We start from the raw sequence: 20,062 nt of genomic DNA, 5'->3' as shown, positions 1-20,062 counted from the left end.
GATAATCTAGTAAGAGGTATTTTACTAATTTGGTAAACTATAAGAACCCAGAAACTAGTGAGAATGATAATACTCTGCCAAGGTCTAATCTATAATTATAATTACTCCACCCTACCACTTTTACCTTAACCACCTCCACCACTTTAACCTACCTCCACCATATAGCCTTTCCCTTTACACCTTCCTCCACCCAAAGTTTGGGGCTTGTTGAGTACTTTATGTACTCAACCCCTCCATTCTATGTTTTTAGGAGTTAAGCTATAGAAGCATATACCTGGATGGAACTTCTGGAGCTACGCAAGGATAGGATACCTAGAGTATACTCGAAGATGGAGCCATACGCGAGAGCTATGCTAGGACTACGACGATTGGATATAGGAGTACGCTTAAGGAATCAGTCTAGGGTTACGTCCGCACTTCAAGTTGCCTGTAGGAATGGAGCTACGTTGACATAGGACCGCTATCTTAGAACTCTGATATACGATAGAAGGCCAATGGCCCAAGCTATGTAACCCGAACCATGTAATATGCCTTTTCCATTAGCAATAAAAGTATGTTTTTATATCAATCTTGTTCGAATTGTGCGTATCAGCTACTGATCTAGGGACTGATACATGATGAATAGAGGACCCTAAAAGTAGGGGCCCGACACAACCTTTCCCAAGTCTGACTAAAGACACCCATGAATGATTTGAATAGGAATTATTTTATGTCTCGTATGTTTTGTATGTCTCGTACAAAGCTACCGCCGCCGCCAACGCTCCTCTCTCCACCACCGCCACATCCAAGGCCCCTCTCCTTCCTCTCCGGTGCGTCTGTCGAAGACAAGAAGGGGAGGGGACCCATCCTTTTTCCCATAATTTTTCTATATGGTTGATTAGGGTTTGGTCTAATAAATTAGGGTTTGGTCCAATAAATCTTCTGGCGAAATCAGATGATTTTTGGTCGGCGTCGTGTTTCCTGCGATGACTTCGGTGATTGCAATGATGAGATCACCATTGCAGGCATCGATTTCATCCGTAGGCGGCCAATTTGTGGCCTTTATCTATAAGGGGAGGGGTGCTTCTAGGAGCCACTACTAGGACAGTGACTCTGGGTCATTGATCTCATCATCGATGGTCGTGGAGAGGAATTCAAGGTCACTAGTTGGTGATTCTACAGCCTATGTCATACTTGACGATGTAACTGCCGATATTCTTTCAGCGATTAAGATGCATTTTGGACTAGTTTCGAAGTGTGGAATCTTGTGGCATCTCCAATCTTTTGGGGTTGGTCGTTGGATTTGGTATAAGGACTGCACTTTGGCTCCGATGTTCAAGGAAAGCCATTAGGGAAGAAGACGATGGAAGAATCTAGATAGAACATTATGTATTTTTTATTTCAGATTTTTCATGTGTAATTTGGGGATGTACTATACCAAGATTTAATATAAGTCCCCCTTCCCTTTGAAAAAAATGAACGATTTGAACGTGAACCAGCGTACTAGCTTAGTGTAGCTACCGCGTGCTACACCTCGCGCTGAATCCATGGGAAAACCGATCGCAACAAAGTACTTGGCTTGCCACACCCATACATGACAAGTGGTTTCTACAAATATGTCCACATCTTACTATCACAGATACATGGTCCTTGATCGGTCCAATGAGCTACACTATACATGAGGATCATGGCCGATTGAGTTATTCAGCATCCAATTGATCTTTTTTACATATATCTATTACCCCTTTTATCGTAGTTTTTCAATCTCCTGTTGTTCAACGCGTCTCTCCATGAGATTTGACAGTGTTCTAGGTGTCCTTGCTGACCCTAGGACAATCTCATCATGCATCTCCCTAGTGGGTCTTTTTGGGTGGTGTTCTCGAGATCTATCGGCGAAGGTCAGGCTTCAAATTGGCCTAATTGATCTTGTTGATGCAAAGATAGGTCGCACACCACAAGTGCTAGATCGCATGGGTTGCAAACAGACCGAGGCGGCGCAATTTAGCCAAAACCGGCTTAGCCGATTTGGGGAATCGGTCTAGCCGACTTCCTCAGGTTGAGACCAAGAAAAGCCCTAGGGCAGCGAGGATATCACACTTATGTGGTGAAGAACGGCGAGGTTTACGAGCAAACCACCAAAGAATAACCAATAATCGTGCATATGTGATGAGGAACGGCTAGTTTTTGGGCAAACTAGCAAAGGAACCATCGAAACTCTCGCCCGGGAGGGACCCCGTCGGGGCAAGGACGTCGTCGAGTTGCCCTAGGTCGGCCAACAAGCCTAGGGCACCATCCTTGGTCGTCAGATCAAGCGATGAACAACAACATAGAGTTGGGAGATAGATTAGGGCAAAGAGAGAGAGAGAGAGAGAGAGAGAGAGAGAGAGAGAGAGAGAGAGAGAGGAGTAGATTGGTTTTTGTCGATTGTGTGTGTTGGGCACCTTAATCGGTTGTGGCTCTTATATTTATAAGGTGGGGTGACGTTATCCCTCAAGAAGTCAAAACCCTTCCAAATCACATCGAAACACGTTCCAGATCAGTTCTAGACCTGCCAAAGTCGGCTGAGCTGGTTCCTATGGCCAGACAAAAAGCTTCCAAAATTCATAATTAATTCATCTAGACTACAAACGAGGTGATCCATATATGTTTTTCAATTAGCTCGACGACAGGATTGGTTTTGTATTTTGATCGGCTGGAACCTCAACCGGATCGTAGCCCTTTATATTTACTAGCAAACATGCCCGTGCGTTGCAACGAGATCCAATACGTATTGAAATAAGAAATCATATCATTATTGGACGAGAGTGAGTTGTAGCATGGGTCATGAGTTCGAGTCAAAAATTAAATTAACTTAGTGATAAAAATATTTGTTTCTTACGAAGTCAAAGATTAAAAATAGTTGTGGTCTCTTATTTATTATTTGTTTTTACTCTTATTATATTTGTTATAGAACAGAAAAAACCAGGTGGAGAAAACCATGAAAAACAATGAAAACAAAATCAGAAAAGTCGAGCTAGTGTTAAAAACAACCACGAGAAGAAAATCTGAACATACTCAAATCCAAGTAAAAAACAGTCATGACAAAAATTGAAATGTACTCTAGAAAATAGCCATGGAAAAAATCAGAGCATATTCGGAGCCAAATAAAAAGCGTCCAAATCAGAACCTAAAGATACACGTACTCGGAGCATTTAAAAACGGACAAACCAGAAAAAAAAAAGTAAAAAAAGAACAGAAAAGAAACGAAACAAACAAATTCTACCATTCTTTTCTCTTTATTAGATTTCTATTCTTATATTTTTGCATTTGGATTAAGATTCCTATTCCTGTTACTCGGAGTAGAGAGATCTAACTAGATCAAGATTCCTATTTGTTCATATTATTATATTTTTTTATTTGGATTAAGATTCCTATTCACGCGAAATCGGAGAGATCTAATTGGATTAATATTCCTAGTTATATAAAGAGAAGGACTATAGGTTGTTTTCCACATTCAAAAAGTTAGTTAAGGGATGGAGAGAAATTTTGTCTCTTTATTATTAGGTATAGATTTATAACAGACCCATTATGGATTGGGGATTTATACATAGAACTAATAGAGAAGATACCATTCTTATGCATGCGCTAAAGAAACATGGCAGGCTCTGGTTTCAGATTTATATTAGCCACTGTGGCAACAAGGTTTTTCCACTCTATAAGTTTATTGCCCACTAATGACCTCACAAAAGATACATTAAGCAGCGTTATGCTTAGTACCTATGTATCCTTTGCAAGTTTGCTACGTGCTATGTTATACAAAAGTGGTATGAGATTTTTAAGGATGATTGGCGATATAATATCTTCTAGAACCTGATTTAGTTGCCATCCTATAATTTCAAAAACCCCAGCCTCAAAAAAAATCTCTTTAACACCCACAAGAATTCAAAAGTGAGAATCACCTCCTTGCATACAAATTTGTGAAAGAGTTTTATCTTTAACATATTTGATTCTTATAAAAGCTCTTACCAAACCCTGTTGTTCATTATACAACTTGAAAAATCATTTGTTCAAGAGACATTTATTTTGTATGTCTGACTTTTGAATCCCTAGTCTTTCGGTTGGCATAAATCATGCCACCTAAGTAACTTGTATTTATTTTTTTATTAACCGTTTTGCTAAAAAAAAGTCTAGATCTATAGTACTCTATTTTCTTCAAAACTCAATTTTTATCTTCCAGAAAAGATAGCACAAACATAATTAGACTTAACAAAACTGAATTACAGCACTAATCTGCCCCACAGACAAATCCCCTTATTCGTTGAGTTGGAAAATTTGGAATCAAACATGACATCTCACATCCAAGCAGAAATCAGATCGATCAAAAGAACGAAGAATCTAAGCATAAATGAATGTCAGAGCTGTTCCATCGACCCTCGATGCTCCTTGCGACGCCATTCCGCACAAGCCCTGACTATCTCGGCTTTGTCATCCTGCTGCCGTATCAGGTGCGTGCTGTGCAGGTCGGAGCCGCACAGGCTCGACGCCAACGGCGGCGGCAGCGGCGGCTCGGCAGGTGGCGACAAGGTCATGGTCATGCTGGTGAGTGACTCGAGCAGCTGCGACTGACGGCACTCCCGGCGGTAGTCTAGCGTGATGCTCGTCAGGTGGTAATCTTCCAGCACGTCCAGCGGCACACTCTGCATTCAGGTCTCCAGCAGTCAGAACTGCATCATAATTCATATAAACTCTAAAAAAGAACTGCATCATATCATTCAGAGAATCAGAGGTGGTTTGAGCTGCAGAGCTGTGTCAGGCTGACCAGAGTAAACTACCTCGAGGATCCAACCGATGTACTTGACGTTGTTCACGTGCTGGTTGACATCCATGTCGCTCCACCTGGGCTGAAGGGAACAATGTTCAGTTCAGAACCAAATGGAATGAGAAGCTCTGAACGAGCATGTGCAGAGAGAGAGGTGTTCTTGTTCTTACTGCTAGTCCTGATCTTATGTGCTCCGCCGTCGAGTCGGTGAGCTTTTCGATCTTGCGATCGCCGCCGGTGGCATGGGCAGTGATGATGCTCCTGTCCAGGTAGAAGGGAAGCACCTCCTGCCTGACCTCGTCGGGAATCTTAGACAGCCTCCGGGTCTCTCTGTTCATCATCACCCAGTTGCTGCACAAAAAACATAAGCTGATCCATTACATTTCCAGCTTGTTACATCCAGTACTGATTCGCAGCTGTAACCTGCAATGTACTGGGAGATTTGTCATTACCTTGTGGCTCTTGCAATCATGTTCTTGGTGTTGCGGTCGCGGATGATCCAGTCCCTGCGCATGCCGTTCTTCCCTGACGACGCCACCCAGGTGTCTATTTCCACAACATCTCCCCTGTCATTATCAAGCAAGAGGAGCATGTGAAGTGAAACCCAGTAGATAAACATGACTGATGATCACCAAGATCAGTTTTTTTTTAATTTCTGTATGTGCAGTAGTTACCATCTGCTGTACTTGTCGACCTGGATGTTGATTCTTGTGACGACCCAGATGAGCTTCCTGAGGCTCATCTGCCGTGTCGCACCGAAACCGTCTCCAGCAAGCCCAGAGCACATCACATGGTTCAGTGCTGTCTCCTGCACAGATATCAGATTTGCTGGGCAATCTTCAGACCATGGCAGAAGAAGTAGACAGAGAGGATTGGGCGAATGGCGATCATACACATACAGTGAGATTGAGATGCATATATACATGTAACAGTGGATTCAGACTGAATAAATGTGTCTTCGCACGCACCTGCAAGAGGTTCATGAGGGTCTCCATGGTGGCAGTCCGGTCAGGCCCGATCTCGTAGGATCTGATCACAAACTGCTGCCTGTACACGAGCCTCCCTTCCACAAACTTACCGAGCCGGAAGGCATCGCTGTCGTCGCCTTCCACGGACGCCGCCGGTGGCGGCGCGGGCACTTGCTGGACTTCGGCCACCGCTGCTGCGCCGTTCGGCCTGACGGCGCCATTGACAGCTTCCACCGCGACACGCCTGCCGTACGCGCCGCCATTGCCAAAGCTCCTCACACCACGCAATCTTACACCTTTTACCTTGCCATCATCTGTTGGCTTGCCAAATATGAGCCGGCGCCCGGAGGAGACCCGCGATGCGGTTTGCGGTGCCGGCGTCGTTGCCATTACCGATGATGATATTCTTGCAATTGCATTTTTGTGTCAATAAAAGGCTATATATGGAACCATATGTATTCTTCTGGTTCTGGCTTAGAATAACTTGGAAGGGGAAAGAATTGGTGGCTGCGTGTTACATTACAGCAAGGAAGAAAACAGGGAGGATTACCAGTAGGTTTATGTAATAATTATGCGTAATGGTGGCTTCCAGTCGGATCCTACTAGTGCTAGTTAAGATAATAGTAGTTGATCGGTTTGCCCAGACGCGGAGTTTGGAGAACCAGATGGACAAAGATCGCAGATAGATGAACAGACCTGCCGAACTTTACACCTAAGATGACTATTCTACATGTGTTAGATGCACCAAACCTCATAAATCGCCGGCTATGTTGCGTGTATCGTGGTACATATTTATTGTACTGGCTCATCAATTCGTGCTCGAGGAACTTGTACTGTATATAGGGATGAAAAAGGATGCGATACGGATGGATATCACCGATATTATATTTGTTTTCATATTTTTGTCCAGATTTGGATTCGAATACGGATAGTGTCAACTATGTCGGATAGGATACGGTTGGATATCGACATCATAAATATGCGATTTGAGTATTCGAATATGGATACGGTATCAGATGTTGGATATCCAGACTCGGATACGGACAGATCTCAACCCCTCTAAACGGATTCGGTTTCGAATACGGTCAGAAAATATCCGTACCGTTTTCATCCCTAACTATATATATATAAACATTGAAATTTTAGTGAATAAATTTAGCACAAACAAGTAATCAAAACTGATTATTTATTCTCTATATGTACATGTATTCATTTTCTAACCCAATACCCATTTAGATACCAGATTTACTCCATTGCAGTCACCTGAAATTTTGCAATTGCATCACTCACCCACCTCCTCCCACGCGCCGTGCCCGCGCCCGACTGCGCCGGAGACAAAAAAGAGATGACATCGGCGTTAGGCTCCGACTCTCCCTCTCTTCTTCCCCAACTCTGGCAGGCTTAGAAGAGAATGGCTCGGGGGAGGCAGGCCGACCAGGCGGTGGAGATGGTGGGAGGGTGGCTTAGGGTCTTAGTGGCGGCGGAGGCGGCCGAGCTAGATCAGGACAGGGGTGTCCATGGCCGAAGCTCGCCGCGGAAGAAGGAGGAGGAGGGGAAGAATGTGGCTGTCGCAGGCGCGCTAGGGTTCCTCCGAAGCTCCGGCGAAACCCTAGTGCGCCGCAATGGGGCGGTGGGCAGCGGCGGGGGCGAGGACTATTCTATATGTATGCATGTTTACTTGGTCTACATGCTGTACATAGCATTCATGCTTAACTTAATTTAACTATGGTAGAAACATATAGTGTAAACATGTATAACGTAGTTTATCGTTATTAAATTATTATTTATAATATCTTAAACTATATTGCTATTAAATTTAGATTAGAGGGATATTTTAAGTTTATTTTTATATATGATGGTAGAATTCGACGGTTTAGATAAATCAAAGGTGTTATTTTATATTGTCTTTTATAGTGGCAAATGTGGGTAACTAAAAAGCAAATTTAGGAGTTATCTTAAATTATCTTTCATAATGGTAGAGACGAGCATTTTAGATGCACATTTTTAGGGATATTTTACATTATAGGTAGCGTGTCCGTGCGTTGCTACGGGATAACTAATAATTTATACTAAAAACACATGGATCGCACGATACGATAACAATACTGTTAAATTAAATACCAACGTTAAAGTGACATTTAATCCAAAAAGCAAAGTTTATGAATTTAACACAGTCACGGAGTGCGCGGCGTCGCAGGCTCACAAATTCTAGAGCTTCTAGAGATTAGGTCGAATCCAACCTAGAGCCTCAGAACCCTACATCTTTTCCTAGACGGGCTTCACTTCGGATGCGCCGGTAGCAATATCAACGATCTCCAGTCGATGGACCACGTCGTATGGATCCCCATACAATGGCTCAGACATGTAGATTTTGTTCTCCTTGTACTTAGATACACTTGTTCCATTGAAGCTTTTATTGAAATGTTTAGACACCAACAGTGTCTGATCACCGATGTCCCTCACCCTAGACCACTCTGGCGTATGGTCGTGGAGGTTGCAATTGTAGATCGCGCTCCTGTAGTTAAAGCTCTGTGTCTCGTGGAACGTGCTCACCATGGCACCTACAATGTGTAGCTCACCGTTTGATTTCAGGTAGCTGCGGTGGTAGAGCCCCGCAGGTGGCGACAGCGATGGCAGCAGCGTCACGGTTGGAGTAGCACCGACGGTATTGCTGCTGCAGACGGAGATTTCTCCAGTGTAGTCGATCACCAAGAACTTGTCTTGGCAGTGGATGATGGACCCCACAGAGAACTCTAGTTTGGTGTCGAGCAGCGTCCATGCGCTGTCGACTCCAACCGGCAGAACGCGACCTCCGTGGAGCACCCAAGCATGGCCATGGCCACGCACTCGCGGCCGACAGCGTTAGGCGGCGCCAAGAGCACGATCTCACGGAAGAACACGTCCCTCATGTCTTCTAGCTTGATGGCTCTACCTACGGCATCCGCGTCCCCGTAGTCGTTGGTGGGATGGAGGACCCACCGGTCGTGGACCCTAGACATACGTTCTGATGAGGACGCCGTCGCGACGTGTTTGCCTGCTGGCAGGAGCTCAACGCGGGGGGCACGGGCACCGGGGAATGGATTCAGCAGCGTCACGGACGCCGCCTCATCCATGAGCGCCAGCAACCCACATGAGGAGCCGCACGTCACCTTGCCACGCATGTCGGGCAGCGTCTTAAACAAGACCTTCTTCTCCGAGATGCAGTAGAAGCCAATGTGGTCCAAGTCGGGGTCGAACGGGAGCAGTAGGAGCGGCCCGAAGGTCGCGAACGGGACGGCGGCGCGCCATGGGGAGCAAGCGGATCGAAAGGACGCCGTGTAACACCCTCGGTGTTACATTGTATAGTTTTTGCTAAAACCATGTCATGAGCATCATGATTATGTATTATTGCATGTGGTAAAATGAGAAATTAAATTTTATTGCACTAATTCTCAATTTGAGCTCTAATTTATTACTTATCCAAATACTCTCCAGCACAGCTCAACTCACTATTGTCATCCTGATCCAACTCTATCTCTCGCTAATTCATCTCCTTTTTGATCCCCGGAGCATGCCCTCAGCACACTTGTAGAGCAAGCCCGCGTAGCACGCATGCAGTACCCTTCATTGGCAAGTTTTGCCACAGTGTCATTACTTCGCCGTGTCATGAATGGCGAGTTAGGCAGCAGCCTCTAGCATGTTGCACGCGCTCTTCAGCAAATGAAGATGACCGACCGCAGCAGCTCGTAGAAATTCGTGTGTCATCCATTATTTCTTGACCCACACTAATGTACCCAAATAACATTCACTAGGATCCACCCGGTCATCACGTCCAACAAACGTCGTGAAGTCCAAGTTGCCCTTCCAGCATGTCATCTCTCTCCACGTGAGAGCTCCATAGCCACAAAGTCAAATGACAAATTATTGTCATTCACTAATTATTAGCATACCACTTGGCAAGATCTATATCTCCATCAATCTCACGACGTGCCACTGTCCTCTCTCTCGTTGTTCTAATCACCCCCCCCCCCGCCTTTACTTCGCTTGCTAATCGTCTTGCAAAATTATCAGCGCACGTCGCGCTGCCGCTGCCATAGTGTGTCGCACACGCTATGCATTAATCTCAATCACAAGCTATGCCCGTTGCGCACGCCGCTTGCTCTTCTGGTTTGCCTTGTGTGATATGCACTACTCTACTACCCATAGTGCCAACTGGGATGCTAGTCAATAAGTGCTTCCATTCAGTACCACTGATTTCACCATCTATCACAAGTAAGTATTTCTTGTTTTTCAATTTATTTTGCAGCATCTCCTATGCCATTTCTTTAGGGCAATTTTTGTCATCTTATGTCAGTTGCTGAGTAATTTGTTCAAGGATGTTGGGAGCAGCGCTCTACCGTAGCACGAAGGCAACACTGGCACTGCGGCTTGCACGTCTAAACTGTTCACTGCAGGAAAACACTATTCACCATAGACAACACTGTTCACCGTAGGAACACTGTTCACCGTAGAAAAGCACTGTTCGCCCGAGCAACACGTCATGCACCAGCAGCACTTTGTTACCTTTAAGCAAGCTAGTTAGCCACTAACCTTACGATGCGTCGCTGTCGTGCCTTCGGGTCTCCTGCCTTTAAAAGGATACGCCGAGCCGTCCCACTCCGCCGCTCACCATCTTGCTCTCCCAAATCAAGTTTCTCTGTTCTTGCCCGTGAAAAGCTGCGTCTATCGATTTCTACCGAGCTGCAATAATTAGCTGAGGTAGTTAGTCTGCAAATAATCTTCTCATTCTCTAATATTTCCTTGACCTGCATGAATGAACCAGCACCCCACCACCAAGCATGTTTAGCCCAAAGCACACTCCAGTCCTGATGTGCTCGTTAAGTCCAAAGACCACTCAAAGTCCATCATTTGAATTAATTCACTCATGACCAAAGACCCACTCCAAGTCCATCACGTGAAATCCAATTCACGTGACCAGCTAGCCAAATACCACTAATTATTTTCCTTAATCACCCTTTACGGGATTAATTAGCGGCCACTTGGAAAAATCAATATCTCTTTCATCCAAGCTCCGATTCCATTAGTTCTTCTTCCTAAATTCATTTAAAGCAAGACCTATCCATCCTTATCATCTTGTTCATTCCTAGAGCTCATTTGAATTTATTTATTTATTGTGAAATAAATTTTGTTAGATTCCTAAATTCCTGATCTATCTGTTGGTATATTTTGTTCGTATGGTTCTGCGATGTTTTAGGGTTACTTATTAATTCTAGGTTGCTTATTATTATTATGGTTATTTAGAGAATGAATTTTTGTGATGCATTGGTAGAAGTGCTAGCCCTATAATTCTTTTACAGTAGGTTCATTATATTATCATGTGCTCACTTTAATTTTTGTGGCCTTAGAATAGGTTGATAAATATGGTAGCTAATGCACCTTGTTTTATCATATATATAGTAAATTGATATTAACAATAAGGATGCCTTTAGTTGCTAAGATAATATATGAAATGTTTCATACCTATTTAGTGAGAATAATAGGTAACTTTGCGTATTAGTCATTAGAGTTAGCTTAGTAGCTTGGTAGATGTATTCTTATTTTAAGAGTTGTTGTTGCTGTATTACTAAGTGTTGCATCATTATTTCATGCATGTAGATAACGAGTTGGTAGAGTTCGTGACTACGGGCGAGCAGGAGTATAAGGAGGTGATCGAGGAGTACGAGGAGGAGGTTCTCGTGCAAGAGGGATTCCTAGAGCCATTAGTTGCTGACTTTGTTGACACCCCACCTGCCCAAGGCAAGCCCCGGTGCATAACCCTTACTTTGAATAATAACTGGATATATATCTATGATGTGCATTTACGTTATAGACATTTTATGGAAACTACATACATGAATATATCTACCTATGAGTCCTACTAGTATAGGTCAAGTAGCTGCTATGCTCCGGATATCGGTAGCGTGAGTAACCTGTCGTTACTCGCAAATAGGTGATAAACATGATCACTCATGATAAAATGGTCGAAAGGAAAATGGTGACGGGATAGGGATATGGTTGGGTTTTGGTGGGTGTAAAGGGTTGTGTCATGCGGCCAACAGGACATAGCTCGGTTACACTTGTTCCCTGTCTGTGTCGATTAAGGACCGGTCGTTGCATATGGCTCTAGGCAAGTCACAGATCTATTGTCCTGAGCACATACTTGGGTATGGGCGTAGGGAAGTCTTGTTGCTCTCTTGTCGTGGATCCGGCTCTTTCCGGACTGACTGATTGGAGGCAGAGATGGTGGAGGCCCTTGCACCGCCCTAAGTTCGGGACTCAGGAGTGGGGGCTTGGAGTCCAAGTTTGGACGGGGACCTGGACACCTAGGACAGGAGAGTGATGGGTTGGTCCTGCTTGTGCCTGGGGTATAAGCAGGGCGTGTGTCTTTGGGGTACCCAGCGGGGCACATTGATTCGTGAATCGCTAGGAAATCCGGTACAACTTGTCTGCAGTTTAGCACCGTAGTAAGAACGGAAAGTTGAAAGGAGAAGAAATTGAACTGATTGCTCAACCCTTGCTTGAAAGTAGAACAGGTGCTTATATAGACCGGATAGATAATAACTTAATCCAGCCGATAAAAATAACATAAATAAGGACTCACTATTAGTATTGCTTTCTGCAAAAATAAACTAGCAAACCATAAAGCTTCTCATATTTCTTGGAGTCGGGAAATTATTCCCACTAGTCGGATAAATATTGCGAGTACATTGTGTACTCAGGGTTTATTTCCCCTATTGCAGGTGATGCATGAGAAGTACCTTTGTGTGGAGGATTCTTCTGGTGGGCTCAGACGGATCCTCGTTCTTATCGCTAGATGTTTATTTTAAATTTCGTTGTTTATCATTCCACACTATGATATTTGGTATTGTAATAATGTACTTTTAAGAAACTCTGATGTATGAATGGACATGTATTGTAACTCGTTCTCATTATTGGATCCTTGGGAAAAATGTGGATCTTTTGGGTTCTCTCGTGGGGTGTGCCCGACAGATACCGCCCACTGTAGCTTGCTTTTGGGGTGCTTAGTGTCTGGTGAAAGACGAGCACCTCCGTAAGCGTGTTATTTCGGGCGGTTCTACCATAGTTGGTACCAGAGCCAATAATGGTTACGAGTTTCATCACTCTTTTTTCAAAACTAAAAATTTGATCAACAAAAGCTTTACGAAAAGTAGGATGCGATTACATTATGTAAATAAGTATAAGCCCTAGCGTTATGGTCTATCTAGGATAGCGACACTAGTTTTGTCTAATTAGTTTTCTGTAGGTACACTGACTTACGTTATATTCTGGCTTAGTATACGGAAAGTGAACATATACGGAAAGTGAGTGTGCGATGTGCTGAAAATTTTATGAATGCCGCTATATTCTGGCTTGAGTGAACGTATAGGGCAATACATGCATCATGATAATAGCATCTTGCTTAAACTAAAACCCCCCTACATGTATAATTGGATTAGTAAGTTGATAGGACTAACTAAAGGAATGCTTTAATAGATGTGCTGTCATTTCTCTATCCCCTGCTTCTGATTGGGAAGGTTGTTCTAAATGGATGGTGCCTACCTCTTACAGATGAATCTATGGTCTGGACGTGGGAGCACTAGTGCTGGGGCAGCTCATGGCCTTGGCGAGGGCCAAGGCGAGAGTGGCCAGGTCCATGAGCCCAACGGGGAGAGCCATGGGGCTCCACTTCTGGCTCCTCCGCCGCCACCGCCGCCTCCGATAACTCACGCTGAGATGATGGTGGAACTATTGGCTGCTCGTCGAGAGTCAGCCTGTGCCATGGAGATAGTGGCACAAGCTACCGCTGGCTTCGCCCGTGGAGGACACGGGGGCAATGGTGGGAACGAGGGTGGTGCCCGTCGTCCTAAGGGACCCTCCTCTTACCAGGATTTCATCAAGACCCACCCGCCCACTTTCACACTGTCAGCTGAGCCCCTAGAGGCGAAGCACTGGCTTCGCATTCTAGAGCAGATGTTACTGTTGCTCAATGTGGCCGATGAGTAGAAAGTGCACTTCGCAGCGCAGCAGCTACTGGGATCAGCGAGCGCATGGTGGGATACCTTCCATGCCATGCAGTAGCCAGATCATCCGGCGACCTGGCAGGAGTTTACTGAGGCTTTCAGGGAGTTCTATATTCCTGCTGGCATCCTCAACCGGAAGCTGACCGAGCTCCTAGAACTGCGACAAGGGAGTATGACAGTGATGGATTATGTTAATAAGTTCAATCACTTGTCCTAGTATGCTGGCATTCATGTGGACACTGACGAGAAGAAGAAGGACCGCTTCTTTCGTGGCCTCTCTTATATCCTTCAGGAGAAGTTGTACATGGCGAACTATCAGACCTTCGGGGCACTGATGAACGTTGACATCGCCATGGAGGGCTTGTAGCGGGATTCCCAGGTAGAGTGGAAGAGGAAGCGGGTGGCTATGGTGTCTTCTAGCCACCTGTCGATGCGGGACCCATAGGATACCCCATAAGGAAGAGAGGAGATCTAATTTGATTAGGATTCCTCTCATGTAATCCTAGTAGTAATATTACCCTATAATCCTACTAGGACTCTACATTGTAAACTGACTAGGACTCTGGCCTCCTGACTATATAAAGGAGGGTAGGGCTCCTTAGATCGGGGAGCAGAAGAGAGTTAGAGACAACACTTCATAATCAATCCAACGTAAAGGCTAACGCTGAACTGGACGTAGGGCTATTACTCGATCACGGTCGAGGGCCTGATCCAGGATAAATTGACTGTCTCTTGCGTTTACCGTCGAGTTTTGCATATGACGAAGCCCGAACAAACTGCCTCGGGTACCCCCGTGGCAGGCTATCGGTGGTAAAACATCGACAGCTAGCGCGCCAGGTAGGGGCTTTCGGCAAATTTGCATCCGAGAGCTCGACGGACCTCGTCAACATGATCTTCTCGATGGGATCAACCTTCATCTTCGGTTCATGGATCTACGAGGCGGGCGACGATGGCAGGCTCCAAAGCCGTATCCTCGAAGATTTGGATCACCATGAAGACCTTTCTATTTCGGCGACTACGACAGATCAACTCGCCAGAAGATTCACGCAGCTCGTGATGTCCGATCCAACTCAGATTTCGTGGCTTTACGCATCCAACTCAAACTCAAGCTCCACATCCGAGATGGAGTCTTACCCGAGTTCTTTCGAGAAACCAAGTTCTTTTCCGGCAGAGTTCTAGAACGTGACTTCGGTCTATCAAGAATACAACTCGGAGAACACTCAGAATCCTTTCAAGAAGTCGGGTCCTTTTCCATTCGGACTCCACAACATGGCAAAATCTTATCAGGCACGGCCCGAAGGATCCCTCGATCTGGTGCTTAGAATGCCACTAAAAGGAGCTTAGGAAGGTCTCGTACTAACTATGACATCTCAAGACTGCATCGTCCACTGGCCAGGTTCTATTCCTGAGGATAGCGGTACCTGACTAGTCGGCACAACGACAATAGCAATTCTACCCTACCAAGAAGGAGACTCGATCTGCGACCTTGAAGCCTCTACTAAAGTTATCAACGACTACGATAGTGTGGAAACCGACGCCGATAATAGAACAATTCACGCACGAGAAGTATTTAGGGTTCGACGTTCTCGATCACCATTGGTCCCCCTAGAAGCACCTGACATCAGGTCATCGAATGAATCTGAGTCCAACATATCACCCTTTATCCAAGGGCATGATGGTGAGACTGAGAATCAGAACCAAGCCAGAGAAAGAAGAAACAAATTAAAACAAGGACGCCAACGCCATGCTAGGCAGCGCAAGGAAGCTTGGATCAGATATAAATCAGATCTAGCTGAGTACAATAGAAGAAAATTAGAGCAAGAAGTTGAAGAAAGACGCGCAGCGAATACACCCTACAATAGGATCTAAGAAGTACTAGAAGAACTCAGAGCGACCTCACATCCCAGTGAAAGACAAGAATAGCTCCGGGACCTTCTCCAGTCAACAGCCCTAAGGACAAACGACGGAAGGACCCGCTGAAGACAACTTGCCAGGTCAACATCTCATGGGAAGAAAGATCAAAATCAAAGGAAGTCCGCTTTCGAGAGACTCGGACCAAGTGGAAGTCACAACAGAGAAAGTAGAAGGGACCATAGTCAAGACTACCGAGTCTAACAACCAAGAAAGATCAGAAGCAAAGTACCTATTCAGATAGCCCCACAGAACTACTCTCACCAAGACAACAGTTGGCTAGAAGGAGGAGCTGAATCAGAATACACAGAAGCCAGAACGCACGATAGATTCCCCTGTTTTGCAAACAGACTTGCTTTAATACGACTACCTCACAAGTTCAAGCCGTCCAACCACTCTAAATATGATGGCAAGACCGAACCAAGGCAGTGGCTCAGGATTTACTCGCAGTCGATTGAACTAGCCGGAGGAGACGATGTTATCAAGACCTTGTTCTTTCCCATGGCCCTAGAAACCATGCCCCTCTAATGGTTCGACAAATTAAATCTAGGGTCAATCAGAAATTGGGAGGACTTGCAAAGAGTTTTCTGTGAAAATTTCATGGGTATCATTACGCACCCCATCACCCATGCAGAATTAAAAGGACTCAAGCAGAAAGGAGGCAAAAGTCTCAGAAACTACTATCGATGATTTGGCGAACTACGTGCTCAAGTACATGACATCACCGAATGAGAAGTAATCGAAGCTTTCTCTCACGGAATCATGCCTAGGTGGCAATTTCAGGACTTCTGCAAAGAAAACCCGAGAAACAATGAAGAATTCAGACGCACAGTAGAAAATATGATTATCGCAGAGGAGAAGACACGAGAAAGGTTCCCGGATAGAAACAACCAAGACAACCCGGACAAGCAAAATCATCGAAACATCAGACATCAGGAAAGAAAACATGGACCAGACAACACCATAGCAGTGGCTGACAAATCAAGGAAGTTTTCCAAACCCAGAAGGTATGACGACATTGAAAACATGCATTGCATCTGGCACCCTAAAGGAAATCACACCATCGGAAATTGCTACACCTTCAACGATCGATACATAAGAAAAGATAATAAGGTAAACACTAAAGAAGACAATCAGAAAAAAGATGAAGACAACCACGAAGACAAGGGATTCCAAAAATCCAGGGGGATAGTAGCAGTGATCTTTGCTGGGGCCCTAGATTCTAGAAGCAAACATCAAGAAAAGCTAGCTCTATGAACCATCATGGCAGCAAAACCGGCTACTCCAAGATATCTCAATTGGTCACAGTATCCAATCTATTTTTCAAGAGAAGACCAATGGACTAGCGTAGGAAATGCAGGCCATTACCCACTGGTTCTAGATCCAACTATCGCTGGTATGACTGTCACAAAAGTACTAATCAATGGGGGAGCCAGACTCAACATCATTTTTTCAGAAACGCTAAGGAAGATGGGACTACAACTCACCGAGATGATTACACCAATGAGCACCCCTTTTTATGGGATAGTACCCGGCAAGGCAGCCATGCCACTTGGACAAATCACTCTACCAGTTACTTTTGGAACTCCCTCAAACTACCGAACAGAGTTCATCAAGTTTAAAGTTGCAGACTTCGATTCATCATATCACGCAATCCTCGGGCGCCCAGCACTAGCAAAATTCATGGCAATACAGCATTACCCGTACCTATTGCTTAAGATGCCAGGGCCTAACGGTGTCCTTTCCCTTCGAAGTGATTTGAAGCGCGCTTTTGACTGCGATGTTCAGGCAATTCAAATTGTAGCCAAAGCACAAGCCACCAATGGTAGAAAAGAAATAGCCACTATTGCCGCAGAAATGAGCCCAGAAGAACTAGAGATATCGGCTAAAAAGCCCAGCATCCTCGCACCACCAAAAGAAGCCGACGTCAAGCAAATCGACCTAGGCACCGGTGATCCCTCCAAAACGGCAACCATCAGCGCCCACCTCTCGGCAAAATAGGAACTTGCACTCACCAACTTTCTTTGGGACAACAAAGATATCTTCGCTTGGAAGCCGGCCAACATGCCAGGTGTCCCAAGAGACTTTGCTAAGCACAGAATTGATATCAATGAAGGCTCCAAGCCTATGAAGCAACGGCTACGACGATTCTCACCCAACAAGAAGGCAGCAATTAAAAAAGAAATCACAAAGCTAATGGCAGCCGGATTCATCAGAGAAATCCTTCATCTAGATTGGCTAGCAAACCCAGTTCTAGTACAAAAAAAGAATACGGACAAGTGGTGCATGTGCATCGACTACACAGATCTCAACAAACACTACCCAAAAGATCCATTTGGGCTACCACGCATTGATCAAATAGTTGATTCAACAGCAGGATCTGCCCTCTTATCCTTTCTTGATTGCTATTTAGGATATCACCAGATCGCATTAAAGGAACAAGACCAGAGCAAGACATCTTTCATTACTCTGTTCGGTGCCTACTGCTACAAGACCATGTCGTTTGGACTCAAGAATGCTGGTGCCACATACCAAAGAGCTATCTAAACATGCCTTGGTGATCAGATCAGCAAAAACGTAGAGGCATACGTGGATGACATAGTAGTAAAAACAAAGAACCCAGACACACTAATTGAAGACTTAAAGAAAACCTTCGAAAACCTAAAAAGGTGGAGATGGAAATTGAACCTAAACAAGCGTGTATTCGGAGTTCCTTTAGGACAACTACTCGAATTCTTGGTCAGTCATCATGGAATCGAAGCCAGTGCCAAGCAAATTTGAGCCATTACAGAGATGGGCCCTCCTCGAAGTGTCAAAGATATGCAGAAACTAACAGGCTGCATGGCGGCCCTTAGTCGTTTCATATCAAGACTCAGCGAAAAAGGGTTACCTTTCTTTAAACTACTAAAGAAGACAGACAAGTTCGAGTGGATAGAAGAAGCCAATGATGCTTTCAAAAGACTTAAGGCATACCTCACCTCCTCCCCCGTTCTCACACCTCCAAAGAAATATGAAGACATGATGATGTACATTGCGGCAACTTCCACTATGATCAGCACGGCGATAGTCATAGAAAGAGAAGAAGAAGGGCGCGTATATAAAGTACAACGCCTAGTATACTACATCAGCGAAGTACTGTCAGAATCAAAAATCCGGTACCCGCATGTGCAAAAACTACTCTACGCCCTCCTGATCACTTCACGCAAGCTTCGCCACTATTTTGAAAGCCACAAGATTACCATGGTGATAGATTTCCCACTCAGAGACATCCTACACAATAGAGATGCAACAAGGCGCATATCTAAGTGGGCAGTTGAACTTGGTGCTCTCAATATCGATTTCACCCCACGGAAGGCAATTCAATCTCAAGCCCTTGTCGATTTTGTTGTCGAGTGGATAGAAATTCAACAACCTATGTTAAATACCATCCTTGACCATTGGAAGATATACTTTGATGGATCACTCAAGCTAGGCGGAGCTGGTGCAGGCGTTCTCTTCATCTCTCCAGGCGGGAAACAACTCAAGTATGTCCTTCAGATATTATGGCAAACTACAAATAATGAAGCAGAATACGAAGCCCTCATCCATGGGCTCCGAGTGGCAATTACCCTTGGAATCAAGCGATTACTCGTATATGGCGATTCGGCAGTAGTCATCAACCAAGTCAACAAAGATTGGGACTGCACCAAAGAAAACATGGGCGCTTGCTGTGCTGAAATATGAAAACTCGAAAAACATTTTCAAGGATTAGAAATTCTACATGTCCTGCGCGATTCTAATATTGTAGCAGATGTCCTCGCTAAGCTCAGATCGGATAGGGCAATGGTCCCACCCAGCGTATTCATAGAGGAGTTATCAGCTCCCTCTATCAAACAACCCGGTGAGATAACCCCTGAACTCCCAGCTAAAGGCACCCAGATTTTGGTAATCACCACCTCATGGACCCAGGTTTTTATCGATTATATCAAAGAGAACAAGTTGCCAGCAGATAAAGCGGAGGCTACCCGAGTTGTTCGCAGAAGCAAGAACTACGTCCTAGTAGGGGACAAGCTGTATAGAAGAGCCGCATCATCAGGAGTACTCCTAAAATGTGTCTCGTTTGAAAAAGGCAAAGAGATCTTAGACGAAATACACTTAGGTTGCTATGGAAATCATGCCGCTTCAAGAACACTAGTCGACAAAGCATTCCGCACCGGATTCTACTGGCCAACCGCTTTCAAAGACGCAGAAGAACTCGTCAGAAAATGTAAAGGTTGTCAAATGTTCGCAAGACAAGCTCTTGTACCAGCTCACAATCTCATATGCATCCCTCCCGCTTGGCCTTTCTCCTGCTAGGGGCTGGATCAAGTAGGACCTCTCAAGAAAGC

General features: G+C 44.9%; 1 protein-coding gene across 1 annotated transcript; it reads right to left on the bottom strand.

Moving 5' to 3' along the window:
* Positions 1-4,221: 4,221 nt before the first annotated feature.
* Positions 4,222-7,101, bottom strand: LOC136545692 (palmitoyl-acyl carrier protein thioesterase, chloroplastic-like). Its single transcript, XM_066537683.1, has 7 exons — positions 7,036-7,101; positions 5,746-6,151; positions 5,452-5,585; positions 5,230-5,343; positions 4,948-5,128; positions 4,791-4,859; positions 4,222-4,655 (listed from the first exon to the last, which is right to left on the bottom strand). Exons 1-7 carry the CDS (start codon positions 7,095-7,097, stop codon positions 4,371-4,373), a joined length of 1,251 nt encoding a protein of 416 aa, XP_066393780.1. The 5' UTR covers positions 7,098-7,101; the 3' UTR covers positions 4,222-4,370.
* Positions 7,102-20,062: the final 12,961 nt, after the last annotated feature.

The sequence above is a fragment of the Miscanthus floridulus genome, chromosome 3 (genome assembly GCF_019320115.1).
Source record: "Miscanthus floridulus cultivar M001 chromosome 3, ASM1932011v1, whole genome shotgun sequence".
Taxonomy (NCBI): domain Eukaryota; kingdom Viridiplantae; phylum Streptophyta; class Magnoliopsida; order Poales; family Poaceae; genus Miscanthus; species Miscanthus floridulus.
The sequence above is the reverse complement of the archived record's forward strand: the minus strand, read 5'-3'. Positions and strand labels throughout refer to the sequence as shown.